Raw genomic sequence first — 14,438 nt, 5'->3', positions numbered from 1 at the left:
CTATTATATTAGGGTTGAAAAATATTACTATTAAGGGAAACCAGACAGATGTTCAAGGGATTTTTCTATATTCTCACAACAGCATGTGAATCTATGGTTATCTTAAAAAAATTGTTTTTAAAGCATTCATAGAGACTGGGGAGGGAGCAGAGTTTTCTGAGTTCCACTTTCAGGCTGACGAGTACTCTGCTCCCTGAGAACTTGCTACTCCCCATTTCATCCTGGCTTATCAGGAGGTGGCAAGACTCAGAGGGCAGTGGCTGTGGGGTTTTTCACTTGAGCAAAATGTTCTGAGCCTCTCAAGTAAATGGAAAGCATCAGCCCTCAGACTGGACAGGAGCATGTGAGTAGAGCCCTGCGCTTAGAAGATCTAACAAATGAACTGGGCTGACTCCCCAAGGTCCGAGATTACTGTACTACTCCAGCAACAATAATAAGTGCTTGAGGGCTTCCCTGGTGGCGCAGTGGTTGAGAGTCTGCCTGCCGATGCAGGGGACATGGGTTCGTGCCCCGGTCCGGGAAGATCCCACATGCCACGGAGTGGCTAGGCCCATGAGCCATGGCCGCTGAGCCTGCGCGTCTGGAGCCTGTGCTCCGCAACGGGAGAGGCCACAACAGTGAGCGGCCTGCGTACAACAAAAACCAAACCAAAACAAAAACAAAACAAAACAAAATAAGTGCTTGAATTCCACACTAGCTTGATGGACTGAAAGTTGAAAATAATTGTATTTTAAAGAGAATTTTTTTAAGTGATGGTGATAACAATAGTAGATGAGTTATTCCAAGCCATGTTTCCCTCTGAGAAAAACCAAAAATCTGTTCAAAGATAATTGAGAGCTAAAAAAGTAGTGAAAATGTGTGGAGCCAGGTTCCCAAAATAGGAGACGGAGGAGTGAGTTCGGCATCTGAGGAAGCTGCTTCTCTCCAGGGGATTGCAGTGGCTGAGTGGCTCAGAAGTGGGGCAGAGCTGTTGGAAGCATCAGAGTGCAAGTGGATCAAAAGTGGTAGTACAAGACCCAGCAAAGAAGAGGCACTTTAGGAGGGAACTCAAAGAACTATACCCTTGAAGCAGTGAGGAACTGGAAATAGAGCAGCCCTTGCAAGTATTGAAACTCAGCCTCAAATAATATTAATTACCATTTGGATTAAGATGATGTGGGATTGCTGGTGCCCCTAGATTGCTTTACCTGCGAGAAGCAAAAGTACATCTTTGGGGGCTGGGGGACTAACACAAAGAACTCAAGTGATTTCTGTGTTTTACACATACTGTATCTAATAATCAAAATTAAACACGCTATTTTGTTTCAATCCTGACTGATGTACTGCAGTACAGTTCTGGCACCAACTCCCCAGAATTAATAGATCATACAGATTACGGGCTTTGTTCCCTACAAAACTGCCCTTATCTCAGACAACAGCCACAAGGAGAGGGGTGGTCCTCAGACCATCTGTACTGCTGTACAACTGGCTACAAATTTGGGGGTTCCCATAACCCCTTTAGATTTAAGAACTCAGGAAAGTGCTGTACTTACGATTACAATTTTATTATAAAGGATTACAAATCGGGCCAGATGTAGCTATGTATAGGGCGAGGTCTGGGAGGGTTTCAAATGTAGAGTTTCTTTTCCCTGTACCTGTGGATCAAGACCTCTTACCCTCCTGGCACATCATCGTGTCCATCATCCAGGAAGTTCAGTCAAGCTTTTGTCCTAGAGTGTTTTTCTTGGGGTTTTGTTATGTAGGAGTGTTTGAGCTCAATCATGTATTCAATTATTTAATTAATCTCTACCACACTTTCACTCCTCAGAGGTCAGGCTGGATCAAACTTCCAACCCTCTGGTCATCTGATTTGTCTTTCCAGCATGGCCAACCCTCTTACTGAAGCTATCTGGGGGCCCACGACGAGTGCCCCCATTACCATAAATGAAGGTGTGATCTAAGAGGCTCATGAAAAACATAGTCTCTTACATCACTTGGGAAATTCAAGGGTTTAGAATCTCCCTTCTAGGAACCAGGGGCATGGGTCAGCCAGATTCTTTGTTATACAGCACAGGCATATAAGATAGGACCCACCTGAAAAGCAAAGGCAAACACACTATAGAGAAAGGCATACAGGTCATGGATACACAGATAATAGTGTTATCACAAGTAGAATTTAAAATATTTATGATTATTATCTAAGAATTAAAAGACCAGGTGAATAAATTTGGTGGAGAACTGGTAACTATAAGAAGGGGTCATATAGACATTCTAAAACTGAAAATTAAAATAACTGATATTAGAACAGATAGATTTAATATCAGCTTCGACATAGCTGAAAAGAGAATTATTGAACTGGAAATAATGTCAGAAGAAATATTCTGCCCTAATACTGAAACACTGATAGTCAGAAGATTGGGAAATATGAAAAAGAGCATACGAAATACATGGTAAATAATGAATGGTCTATCATACATGTATTGGAGGTCCAAAATAAAAGGATAGAGAAGAGAAGGAGGCAGCAGGAGAAGGAAAGCAGGAGGGAGACAGAGAACAAGAAAAAGAGTGCTTGCAAGTACACAAGGCACAGGCAATGTTTAATACAGTTGCTTAAGAATTCTCCACAACTGACTAAGTATATCAAGCCACAGATTCAAGAACTATGAACCTTAAGTAAGACAAATGAAAAGAAACCACACTTACATCAGACTAAACGTACTGAAAAGTAAACACAAAATTAAACACTTAAAAACGGATAGAAAAAAGACGTGATATCTTTAAGGGGACAACAGTAAGATTTACAGCTCACTTCAAGTAAGAGACAATTGGAGACATTGGATGTAAGCTTAAAAGTGCTTAAAGAAAGTAACTGCCAACCTGCCGATCTAGTAAAATGTGATATTTTTCAAAACAAAAGAAAAGCATAAAAGTGGCTAAATTTTATAATCATCCTCTTCATTTTCTTCCTAGTATAGTCCTAGTATATTTTCTCCTAATATATAAATATTTTAAAAAAACATTAAATAAGTGATTTTTAAAAATTAAGACTTTTGAAATTGAAGCATAGTTGATTTATAATATTGTGTTAGTTTCAGGTGTACAACATAGTGGTTCAGTTATTTTTTTATTATGTTCCATTATAGGTTATTACAAGATATTGAATATAATTCCTTGTACTATACAGTAAATCCTTGTTGCTTATCTATTTTATGTATAATAGTTTGTATCTGTTAAATGCCATATCCCTAATTTGTCCCTCCCCACTTTTCCCTTTTGGTAACCATAAGTTTGTTTTCTGTGTCTGTGAGTCTGTTTCTGTTTTGTATATAGGTTCATTTGCATTATATTTTAGATTCCCCATAAAAGTGATAACATGTAGTATTTGTCTTTCTCTGTCTGACCTGTTTCACTAAGCATAATATTCTTTGGCCCATCCATGTTGCTGCAAATGGCAATACTTCATTCTTTTTATGGCTGAGTGGTATTCCATTGTATACATATACCACACCTTCTTAAGCCAGTCGTCTGTTGATGGGCACTTGGTTGTTTCCATGTTTTGGCTCTTGTAAATAGTGTTGCTGTGAACATTGAGGTGCATGTATCTTTTCGAATTAGAGTTTTTATTTTCTCAGGATATATACGCAGGAGTTGGATTGCTGCATCACATGTTAGCTTTATTTTTAGTTTTTTAAGGAACCTTTATACTGTTTTCCATGGTGGCTGCATCAATTTAGATTCCCACCAACAGTGTAGGAGGGTTCCCTTTTCTCCACACCCTCTCCAGCATTTATTATTTGTAGACTTTTTGATGATACCCATTCTGACACGTGTGAGTTGATATCTCATTGTGGTTTTGATTTGCATTTTTCTAATAATTACTGATGTTGAACATGTTTTTATGTGCCTTTTGACCATCTATAACTCTTCTTTGGAAAAATGTCTCTTTAGGTCTTCTGCCCATTTTTTGATTGGGTTTGTTTTTTCCATGTTGAGTTGTATGGAGCCCTTTGCGTATTTTGGATATTAACCCCTTGTTGGTCACATTGTTTACAAGTATTTTCTCCCATTCCGTATGTTGTCTTTTTGTTTTGTTGATGGTTTCCTTTGCTGTGCAAAAGCTTTTAAGTTTGATTAGGTCCCATTTGTTTATTTTTGTTTTTATTTCTTTTGCCTTGGGAAACTGCTGTAAGAAGACATTGGTACGATTTATGTCAGAGAATGTTGTTCCTATGTTCTCTTCTTGGAGTTTTTTGGTGTCATGTCATATATTTAGATCTTTAAACCATTTGGGGCTTATTTTTGTATATGGTGTGAGGGAGTGTTCTAATTTCTTTGATTTACATGTAGCTGTCCAGCTTTCCCAGTACCACTTGTTGAAGAGATTGTCTTTTCTCCATTGTATATTCCTGCCTCCTTTGTCATAGATTAATTGACCATAGATGCATTGGTTTATTTCTGGGCTCCCTATTCTCTTCCATTGATCTATATATCTGTTTTTGTGCTAATAACATGCTATTTTGATTACTGTGGCTTTAATAAGCATTATTTTTTAGAGGAGTTTCAGATTTACAAAGAAATTGAGCAGAAAGTACAGATACGTCCCACATAATCCCTTCCAGACCTTCCTCTGCAGTTTTCCTATTATTAAAATGTTGCTTTAGTGTGGTACTTCCTTTACAACTGATGAGTCAATATGGACACATTAGTATTAATTAAAGTCCGTTATTTACATTAGGATTCACTTTTAGTTTTGTATATTTTCTGGGTTTTGAGAAATGTATAATGACATATATCCACCCTTGTAATGCACACAGAATAGTTGCAGTGCCTTAAAAATCTCCTGTACTCTACCTATTTAAGACTATCCTTTTTTCATTGGAAGGAGTGGAGCACCTTTGTGCCTTTGTCAAAGGTCAATTGACGATATTCGTATGAGCCTATTTTAGGGATCTCTATTTTGTTCCGTTTATGTATTTGTCTGCTCTTTCACCAGGACCACACCATCTTGATTAGTGTAGCTTTATAGTAAGTCTTGAAGTTTGGTAGTGTCATTCTTCCAACTTTGTTCTCCTTTAATATTGTGTTGGGTATTCTGGGTCTTTGGCCTTTCTGTATAAACTTTAGAATTGCTTTGAAGATAACTGATTAGTTTCCTAGGGTTATCGATTGGGTTTGAGTTGAATCTATGGATCAGGTTGAGAAGAACTGATATCTTGACCGTATTGAGTCTTCCTGTTTGTATATGTGGAATGTTTCTCCAGTTATTTACTCTTTGATTTCTTTCATCAGACTTTTGTAGTTTTTCTCATATAGATCTTGTACATATTTTGTAAGAAATATACCTTTCTTTTCCTTTTGGTGGTAATATAAATAGTATTGTGTTTTAATTTCAAAGTTTTGTTGTTCATCACTGGTATATAAGAAAGTTGAGCTTGTCCATTAATCTTTCCATTCATCTTCTATCCTGTAACCTTCCTGTAATTGCTTCTTAGTTTCAGGAGTTTTATTTTTGTTGTTGATTCTTTGGGATTTTCTACATAGACCGTCATGTCATCTGCAAAAGAAAACAGTTGTTTTTTTTTTTCTCTCCTCAATTCACATACCTTTTTTTCCTTGTTTTATTGCATTAGCTAATACTTCTAGTACAATGTTGAAAAGGATTGGTGAGAGGGGAAATTCTTGCCTTTTTCTGTATCTTGGGGGAAATTATTTAGTTTCTCACTATTAAGAACGATGTTGATTGTAGATGATCTTCATGAAGTTGAGGACGTTCCCTCCTATTCCTAGTTTTCTAAGAGTTTTCACTGTGAATGGATGTGGGATTCTGAAAAATGCTTTTTGCATTTATTGATATGATAACATGGTTTTTATGCTTTAGCCTGTGCATGTGATGGATTTTATGAATGTTCAGTGATACTTTAAATTAATAAACTTATGTGTACAAAAGGAGAAAAGTAATCATTTTTGCTACATGGATTAAAGCAGCACATTTCTTTTGAGGTAAAAAGTAGTGATAGTTCCTATGGATACCAATTATGACTTTTAAAGTCTATCTCGTTAGGATTTAAAAAAACATTTTTCAAAAGAGAATTTAGTTCTCTGGTCAGTCATTCATTTATTGAACATCAAGTTTGGAAAAATGAAGAATTCTGATATTATTTTACTGCTCTTCATTGCAGTAACTAAAATACAGTGATATGACTTTTTTGTCCCTACTGAATTCTACATAAGCATGTCAATCTTTAGAAGCCAGTAAACTACTCTTCTTTATTTTTAACTTGTGTAATTGATTCATCATCAAAATTGGATGCGACTGATTACATTTCCTTGTATTATTTTTGTTCCCTCTTTTGTTGTTCAGCGTTTGTTACACGCTCTAGCCTCTCTCTGGACAAGAAAGAAACCAGTATGTGTTCAAAAAGTAGAACACTAATGACAACATCCCTTATCCCCATTGCTTTAAGGTCATATGGTAAATGTTAAAAGAAATAGTTCACTTGAAGGAAAAAAAAAGGTGGTGTCTGTGGTACTGCAGTAATAATTGACTATGAGCTGTCCAGTGTTAAAATAATATACTAAATTTAAGGCTTCCTTATGTTGAAGAAACAAAAGTAAATTGAAAATGACCTAATTGTTATTTTTGTAATTCATGTATAAGACAATTCTTTTGCTCATACTTCACTGATCAAACTAACGTTTTTGGGATGATCCAAGTGTTCGGAAACACTCTGAATTTATCTGTAGTTATCGTGGGGAGAAAAGAAAAGGAATCACTCACAATGTAGATATTAATTCCAGATTTAGAAATATAAATAGATAAATTGGACTTTCTCTCAGTTATTATGGTGTTTAATTTTATGTGTCAACTTGACTGGGCCACACAGTGTCCAGATATTTTATCAGATTATTTGATCAAATTATTCTAGGTGTTTCTGTGAGGGTGTTTTTAGATGGGTTTACCATTTAAATCTATAGACTGAGTAAAGCAGATTGCTCTCCCTCCTGTGGGTGGGCCTCATATAATCAGTTAAAGGCCTGAATAGAACAGAAAGGCTGACTCTTCGTGAATCAGAGGGACCTCTTTCTGCCTAACTGCCTTTGAGCTGAGACATCAATTATTTCTTACCTTTGAACTGAAACCGAAACATCAGTTCTTCTTGGATATGGAACCTGTCAGTCTTTGGAATGGGACTATACCATTGGCTCTCCTGGTTTTCAGGTATTTGGGCTTGGACCGGAACTTGTATCATCAGCTCTCCTGGGTCTCCAGCAGATTTTGGGACTTGTCAGCCTCCATGATTGCATGAGCAGACTCCTTATAGTAAATTCTTTCTATAAAATTTTATATATATATATATATATATATATATATATATATATACACACACACACACACACACACACACATTCACACATATATATGAATGTATTTTTATATAACATATATTCTATATATTAAGATTTATACATATATATATCTCTCCACAACTTGGATCACAGCTTAGATGGCTACTGTTGGTATGTAGTGGGTAGAGGCCAGGGATGTGAAAAATATCCTACAGTGCACAGGACAGCCCCCCACAGCAAAGAACTACCTGGACCAAAGTGTCAGTAGTGCTACTGTTTAGAGACAGGTAGGCCATAGTTTCCTAACTTTGGCTCCCCCTTACGACCAGCTGGGGAGCTTTTAAAACACCTGACTCCAAATTTGGCTTAATTGGCCAGTGGTGAGGGCAAGGTTTCAGGATTCTAAAAGCTATCCACATGATTATATTCACAACCACCATTAAAAACCCCTACTGAGGACCCTGGTCATTGATGTACCTAAAATTCTTAGGTTATAATGGATGGATCAGGGTGATCCTGAATCAAGTTTAATGTCAAAAGATAAACAAGTAGTCATTATTACCTCCTGATGTGATGTCATAGGAAGGCAAACACCAATTTCTGAAATGTCCTTGCCGAAGAATCACAAACTTGAACCTGAGTAAGTTTCTAGATTTCTAGATCTATCACGTAGAGGCAGATGTTAAAAAACACTGTGAGGATGTTATCAGCAAAATTCAGAATGTAGAAAATACTCCAGGACAAATGATACAGTTTTTTTGTGAACAAATGGCAAGAAGGAAAAAAGAAGAGGAAGGGAGAACTGTTCTCGAATAAAATAAAGACACCAAACCAATTTATGCATCTCATTTGGATCTTGATTTGAAAAAGCAACAGAAAGAAAAAGACATTTTTTTCTTGAAGAACAATTTATTCAGATTTTTCCCATCCTGTGACATGATGGATAAAAGTAGATTCATTATTAAAAAAGAATAAAATTTGAAAGCAAGTTAACCTGAGAATGATTACCTCATGTTTCTCGGTAGGATGCCTGATCATTCTGTTTTCTATGATTTTTGCTACATTAAAAAATTTTTTATTTTATATTGGAGTATAGTTGATTAACAATGTTGTGTTAGTTTCAGGTGTACAGCAAAGTGATTCAGTTATACATATACATGTATCTATTCTTTTTCAAATTCTTTTCCCATTTAGGTTATTACAAAGTATTGAGCAGAGTTTCCTGTGCTATACAGTAGGTCCTTGTTGGTTATTTTATTTTATTTTATTTTATTTATTTATTTTTTGCGGTACGTGGGCCTCTCACTGTCGTGGCCCCTCCCGTTGCGGAGCACAGGCTCCGGACGCGCAGGCTTAGCGGCCATGGCTCACGGGCCCAGCTGCTCCGCGGCATGTGGGATCTTCCCGGACCGGGGCACGAACCCGTGTCCCCTGCATCGGCAGGCAGACTCTCAACCACTGCGCCACCAGGGAAGCCTCTGGTTATCTATTTTAAATATAGTAGTGTGTATATGTCAATCCCATACTCCCTAACTATCCCTACCCCCAACCCTTCCCTCGTGGTAACCATAAGTTCCTTCTCCAAGTCTCTGAGTCTGTTTGTGTTGCGTAAATAAGTTCATTTGTATCTTTTTTTTAGATTCTGCATATAAGCGATATAATGATTTTTGTCTTTCTCTGTCTGACTTACTTCACATAGTATGATAATCTCCTGGTCCATCCTTGTTGCTGCAAATGACATTAGTTCAATCTGAAAAAGACATTTTTGAGACAATTGGGAAAATTTGAACAGTGAATGGGTATTTCATAAAAACAAATTTTTTTTTTTCTTTTTTTTTTGCGGTACGCGGGCCTCTCACTGTTGTGGCCTCTCCTGTTGCGGAGCACAGGCTCCGGACGCGCAGGCTCAGCGGCCATGGCTCACGGGCCCAGCCGCTCCGCGGCACGTGGGATCCTCCCGGACCGGGGCACGAACCCGTGTCCCCTGCATCGGCAGGCAGACTCTCAACCACTGCGCCACCGGGGAAGCCCAGTAAAAACAAATTTTATATATATGTATATCAAGTATAGAAAAATACTTTTGTATTATTTTATGTGGAGGTTGTATGTCGAAGGATAACTTGTGGTTATAGGTAAAACAAGGTTGGCCCTATATTGATCACTGTTGAAACTATGTGCTGGGTGTATTGGGGTTTATTATAATATTCTCTCTCTTTTGTGTGTCTTTGAAAAGTTCCACAATAAAAATAGAATGAGAAGGAATATCTGAGTAGGTAAGAGGAATGCAGGCGAGAATGGTGTTAGGAAAACTGTCAAAGCAGTAGGGTTTTCCAAAGTGTTTAAAATAAATAAGTCCACTGGATTTGGTAACATGAAGGTCATTTGATGGCCTCAGCTAAATCTGTCTCAGTGGAGAAGTGGGTCTGCAGACAAGATTGAGTGCACTGAGGATTAAGAGGAGGTGGTAATGAGGCAGAAAAGCAAGGGAAGCAGGGGAGGAAAATATGGTCACATGTTATTATGTTTGTGACTGGACAGGGTTGTGTGTGTTTGGATGATTAAGAGACCCAGTGGAGAGGGAGATGGTGAGCACTTGGGAAAGAAACAGGAAACAAGTTTTGTTTTCCTTAAACCAATCTCAAGGGGATGGTATAGAGACCAATTTGGGTAATGTATACACATTACTTTGCATCACGTCTGACATATTAACAAATTGTTATTACGAGAGCTTTGGAATTTTGGTATGTGTGATGTACATCCAAAGAAATTTCTGTGTGTGTGTGTGACTTTTTTGTTGATATTTACATTTTATTGATGTTTACATTTTCCTATCTCTTATCATTTAACAGATTGTCATGGAAACATTAAAATTAATGTGTTTTCACATTTCTTTAAAATGTTTTAAATGTCTAGAAAGAATTTAGAATCGCAAATAATTATATGCATGTGTTGAAATATATTAAACTACACCTAAACTCAAACTCGTAGTGGAGTACGTTTATGGACTTAAGTTTAATGGTGAGAGTATTCACTGGGATAAAGAGAGAAAAATGGCCAGGGTGAGGGAGAGGGGATGAATGGGATGAGAGGGAGTAAAAGACGAAGGAATGTGTTTAAATCAAATGTTTGTTCAGGTCACTGTTGTTATTTTTATTTCCAGTTATATTGTCTCCTACCAAAAAGTAGCTTTTACTGTTTCTCCAAAGCCTTCCCATTTACTTTTCTCTTTGAATTGGCTCGGAAAATTGAGTCCAAGAATGCAACGTTAAAATTGGGCTTTTTATTTCTTTTAACAGAACTGTTCATTACGAAGGTGGTGCTGTATCTGTTCACGCACGTTCCCTGTGGAGACTAGAGACGCTAAGAGTTGCGTAAGTAGAACTTCTAAATACAGCCTGACGCTCCGGGTACAAAGTACCTCGAGTGCTCTTGTGCTAACAACCAGCAAGCAAATGAAACCCTGAGAAAGTGGAGAGTCTCTCCTCTTTTACCTTCCGCCTTTATTTATCTTTCACTAGCCTACATTCACCAGGTAGTAAGCACCAATTTTATACCATCTGCTTTTGCGTTTAGCCTCATTTGATTTTATAATATTGTCTTGTCCCAGTCTGTGCATCTCCTGGCAGGAAGAGTTCCCAGAGCAGAGTGATGTAAGGTTTGGAGACAGGACAAGTTGTTTGCAACCCTGTCGCACATTTCAGGTCTGGGTTTAACCTTGTAAAGTCACATGTAAAACAGTGGAAACTTGAACCTGAGTGAGATGTGACAGCCGTAACTGGCAGTCACTATCTTTACTTACAAATAGCTTGATAGCTGAGTGAGAAATGTGGATTGCAAACAAGTCACTGTGTATTCATTATAGAAACAATGACCTTTTTTTTTCTGGTGACTTCAAAAAGCTGTCCAGAGATTGACTTTTAGTTCCTTTATGTAAATGCAATACTGATGGTAAAGGTGTCATTTTGAACTATTTTAAATAGAATTTAAGTATCAGTTAAATTAAAAATAAAAGGTTGGAAGTTTTAGTCCTTTACCTAAAAATCAGTAAGTTTTCAATGTATGTTCCCTGTTATATGACACTTTAAAAAATTATTGATTTAGGGTAACAGACTTCATGGATGGCTGTAGGGAACTATCTTATTATGGAATAGCTGTCTTTGTCAACCTGATATTTTGAGATTAATGCTTATCTAATGATGATTAAAATGGTTCAGTGGTCTTCAGTTTTTTGTCTTTTTGTTTGTTTTGCTTACATATCCCATACAATGATTTCGAAAAACTTTGTATTTCTTTGATCATTGTTAGGCTTGACATAGAAATTTTTTCATCATCAGTTTAAATAGATGCATAGAATATAACTTACAGTGTATTATAAGTAGTGACATTTTAAGATAAAATGGTTACACCACTCTTATAAAAGTATCCCATTGTCTCTAAGTTCTGCTGTGATTTAATACCCATCTTTGTTTATTTAAAAATACTTGAACATGGTCTCTTTAACAGTGAAAAAATTATATGTTACTCATCTTTCTCATTGAAATCATATTTCCTTTATTCTCCCATGAGAGAATAGTACCCCAATTGGAATTTTTTTTATGATTGAAAGACTTTTCTGCTCACTGTGTTATACTCCTGTTCAACAAAAAAAAATGCATGTAAATTAAATTTATCTTTTATATTTTCTGTGATTATAAGTCTGTGACTTTAAAAAAGTGCTTCTATATTAACCCCATTAATTCTTAATTAATTGATGATATTAAATTTCTTCTGTATAAAGTCATAGTTGATCAAATGCACTGAAATATTAAAACTTTTGATAAACATTGAACTTAAAAGTAAAATTTTATGGGAAGTGCACCTCTTAATGTGATGGACAAAGAAGAGATGACATAAAGGAAAGGGAAGAAAAGTCATAGCTTTTGTGTGCTTCATAAGTTATTCAGAGAATTTAGGGAAAAGAATTTCAAATATATACATGTATTTTTATAATTTGCCTTGTGTATTATAAAAATGACAGCTTAATTAGAGAAATAGTCCAAAAAAGTGAAATTTAGAGAAGTTTTGTTGCCTTTAAAAAACAGACTCCAGATGTGTTTTCACATTTATAGATCTACCTACCCTTCACAATTGTATGCTTAAAGAAATGATTTTTTGTTTTTTTTTTTTTGAGGAAACCAGGACCTAAATCTGTCTCAATTTATAGGTTTAAAAAAAAAAAAAAAGGATGAGAGCTCCTGAAAGCCCAACAAGAGTTCCTTTTTATTGTCAACAATGTTGTTGATGAACTGCAATTACATAAATCCCATTATTCAGCACGTGTTTCTATCCCGTGGTCTTAATTCTGTTCCCCTGCTGTTGACTAATGTTTGAAGTTTGAAAGGGGGACGTTTGGAGTTTGTTTTAACTTTGAATTTGGTTGACTGATATATAGAAAGGACCTGGGCCTTCTTCAAATAATGGAGATGAAAGGGGGTACTTTATCACCGTGTGTTTGTAGCTGTGCCTCTCAGAATCCAGATGACAGCAAGGGGGCTTGACAGCCAAGGCAGATCAGGGACTTTTTCAGCCATTTAAAAAATTAAGGAGAGGTGTTTTGATTCTACTCTATGACCCTTGATGTATATCTATAGTAGGAAAGCAGGAGGTTCATATGTAAGAGATGTAACTATTTAAAAAAAAATTTTTTTTTAGATTTTGTTGCATCTTTGACCTACTTTGGCTTCACTGTAAATTTACAAATTAGACTGCATTTAATTTGCATGTGTTATTATATGCAATGGCTACATAATTTTTCTTTTTACTTAGGAAGTAATAGTCAAAGATCCTGCTTATGTTTATGACAGAACTTTATTTCCAAAGGTCAATGTTTGTATTATAATCTTTGGGATACCATATGTTTTCTTTCCCTCCAATGAGGCCCCAAACTATGTATTTGTTATAATTTATGTAGTCCAGTAATTATATATTTTATATTGCTTACTTATATAACATTAGTGTTGTCAAAAGTTTTTCAGTATTATGAACAATTTAACAAGGTAAGTTTTAATTTTGGGAGTCAAATGTAATAGAAAACACATTCCTGTATTGTACCCCAGTACAAAGTTGTCAGAACACTGTAAGTAGGATATATGTTCGTTTCTGTAATGGGCATGATCACTGCAATTATAAATATGCATTTTGTATTTTAAATAAAATTCCACTTTCTTATGTGTTACGAATTTTAAAAAAATTAACATATCATGACAGGTGACCAAATGCTCCTCATTTCTTTGAGATAATTACAAGTAAATATAGATAATACATATGGAACAGTTTTCTAATAACATAGGAAGCTGCTTTATATAACTTCTTTACTATAACTATTTTCAGTTTTTACTGAAATATTATTTTCTTGCCCTTGATTCTCCTGGGCTTTTCCTCTTTTCTTCTGGACCTGTGAGCTAAAGAAAATGTGTTTAGACTTCAGAAAGTTTGGCTGACGATTGGCCAGATTCATTCCATTTCTAACAGTGGCTTGAGAGGAGTGCTTATGTATATGAGCCCTATTAAATAGATTTGAACATGGTATCCAGAATACCGTATAGAAATTCTGGTAAAAAGTATACACTATTACCAGACTAGAAATGCTTTAACATGCTGTTGTCGGTAAATGAACTTTAATTTCATTTTTAAGACAATACCGTGTTATTATCAGGGTTTATTGGTACATGATTGTTAATTTAGTAGGAGGACTTTTCCAAAGTAATTGTCTTTATAAACATATCCATGTAAAAATGAACTTATTACAATATCATTCTACTGTTAATTTTCCAGGCTAATAGTTCAGGTCAAAAATCCAGGTTGGGAAAACAGCATAAAATTGACTTATAGTTCACTAAGATTGGTGAATTCTTTTTAAAGTGTTCTTAATTTGTAGAATATAAAAGTTTAGAATGCTTCTTTATTAAAACTGGTTTATTAATTAATAAAGTCATATTGAAATCCTCCATACCTTTACTTTTTATTTATTTGATTCCTTACATAGTGGTAAAGCGTCCACTATAATTGTCTTTTAAAAAATTATCCTTGTGTTTCTTTTGTTTCATTTTCTGTTTGCCATTGACATGTGAAGC

General features: G+C 35.9%; 1 protein-coding gene across 1 annotated transcript in view; it reads left to right on the top strand.

Moving 5' to 3' along the window:
• RYR2 (ryanodine receptor 2) overlaps positions 1-14,438 on the top strand; it is a 721,218-nt gene that overhangs the window by 322,684 nt on the left and 384,096 nt on the right. The window contains exon 11 of the mRNA XM_060286446.1: positions 10,623-10,697. Within this exon, the coding sequence (XP_060142429.1) occupies positions 10,623-10,697 (75 nt within the window). The remainder of the gene's footprint in view (positions 1-10,622; positions 10,698-14,438) is intronic.

The sequence above is a fragment of the Globicephala melas genome, chromosome 16 (genome assembly GCF_963455315.2).
Source record: "Globicephala melas chromosome 16, mGloMel1.2, whole genome shotgun sequence".
In the NCBI taxonomy this organism is placed as follows: Eukaryota; Metazoa; Chordata; class Mammalia; order Artiodactyla; family Delphinidae; genus Globicephala; species Globicephala melas.
The sequence above is the reverse complement of the archived record's forward strand: the minus strand, read 5'-3'. Positions and strand labels throughout refer to the sequence as shown.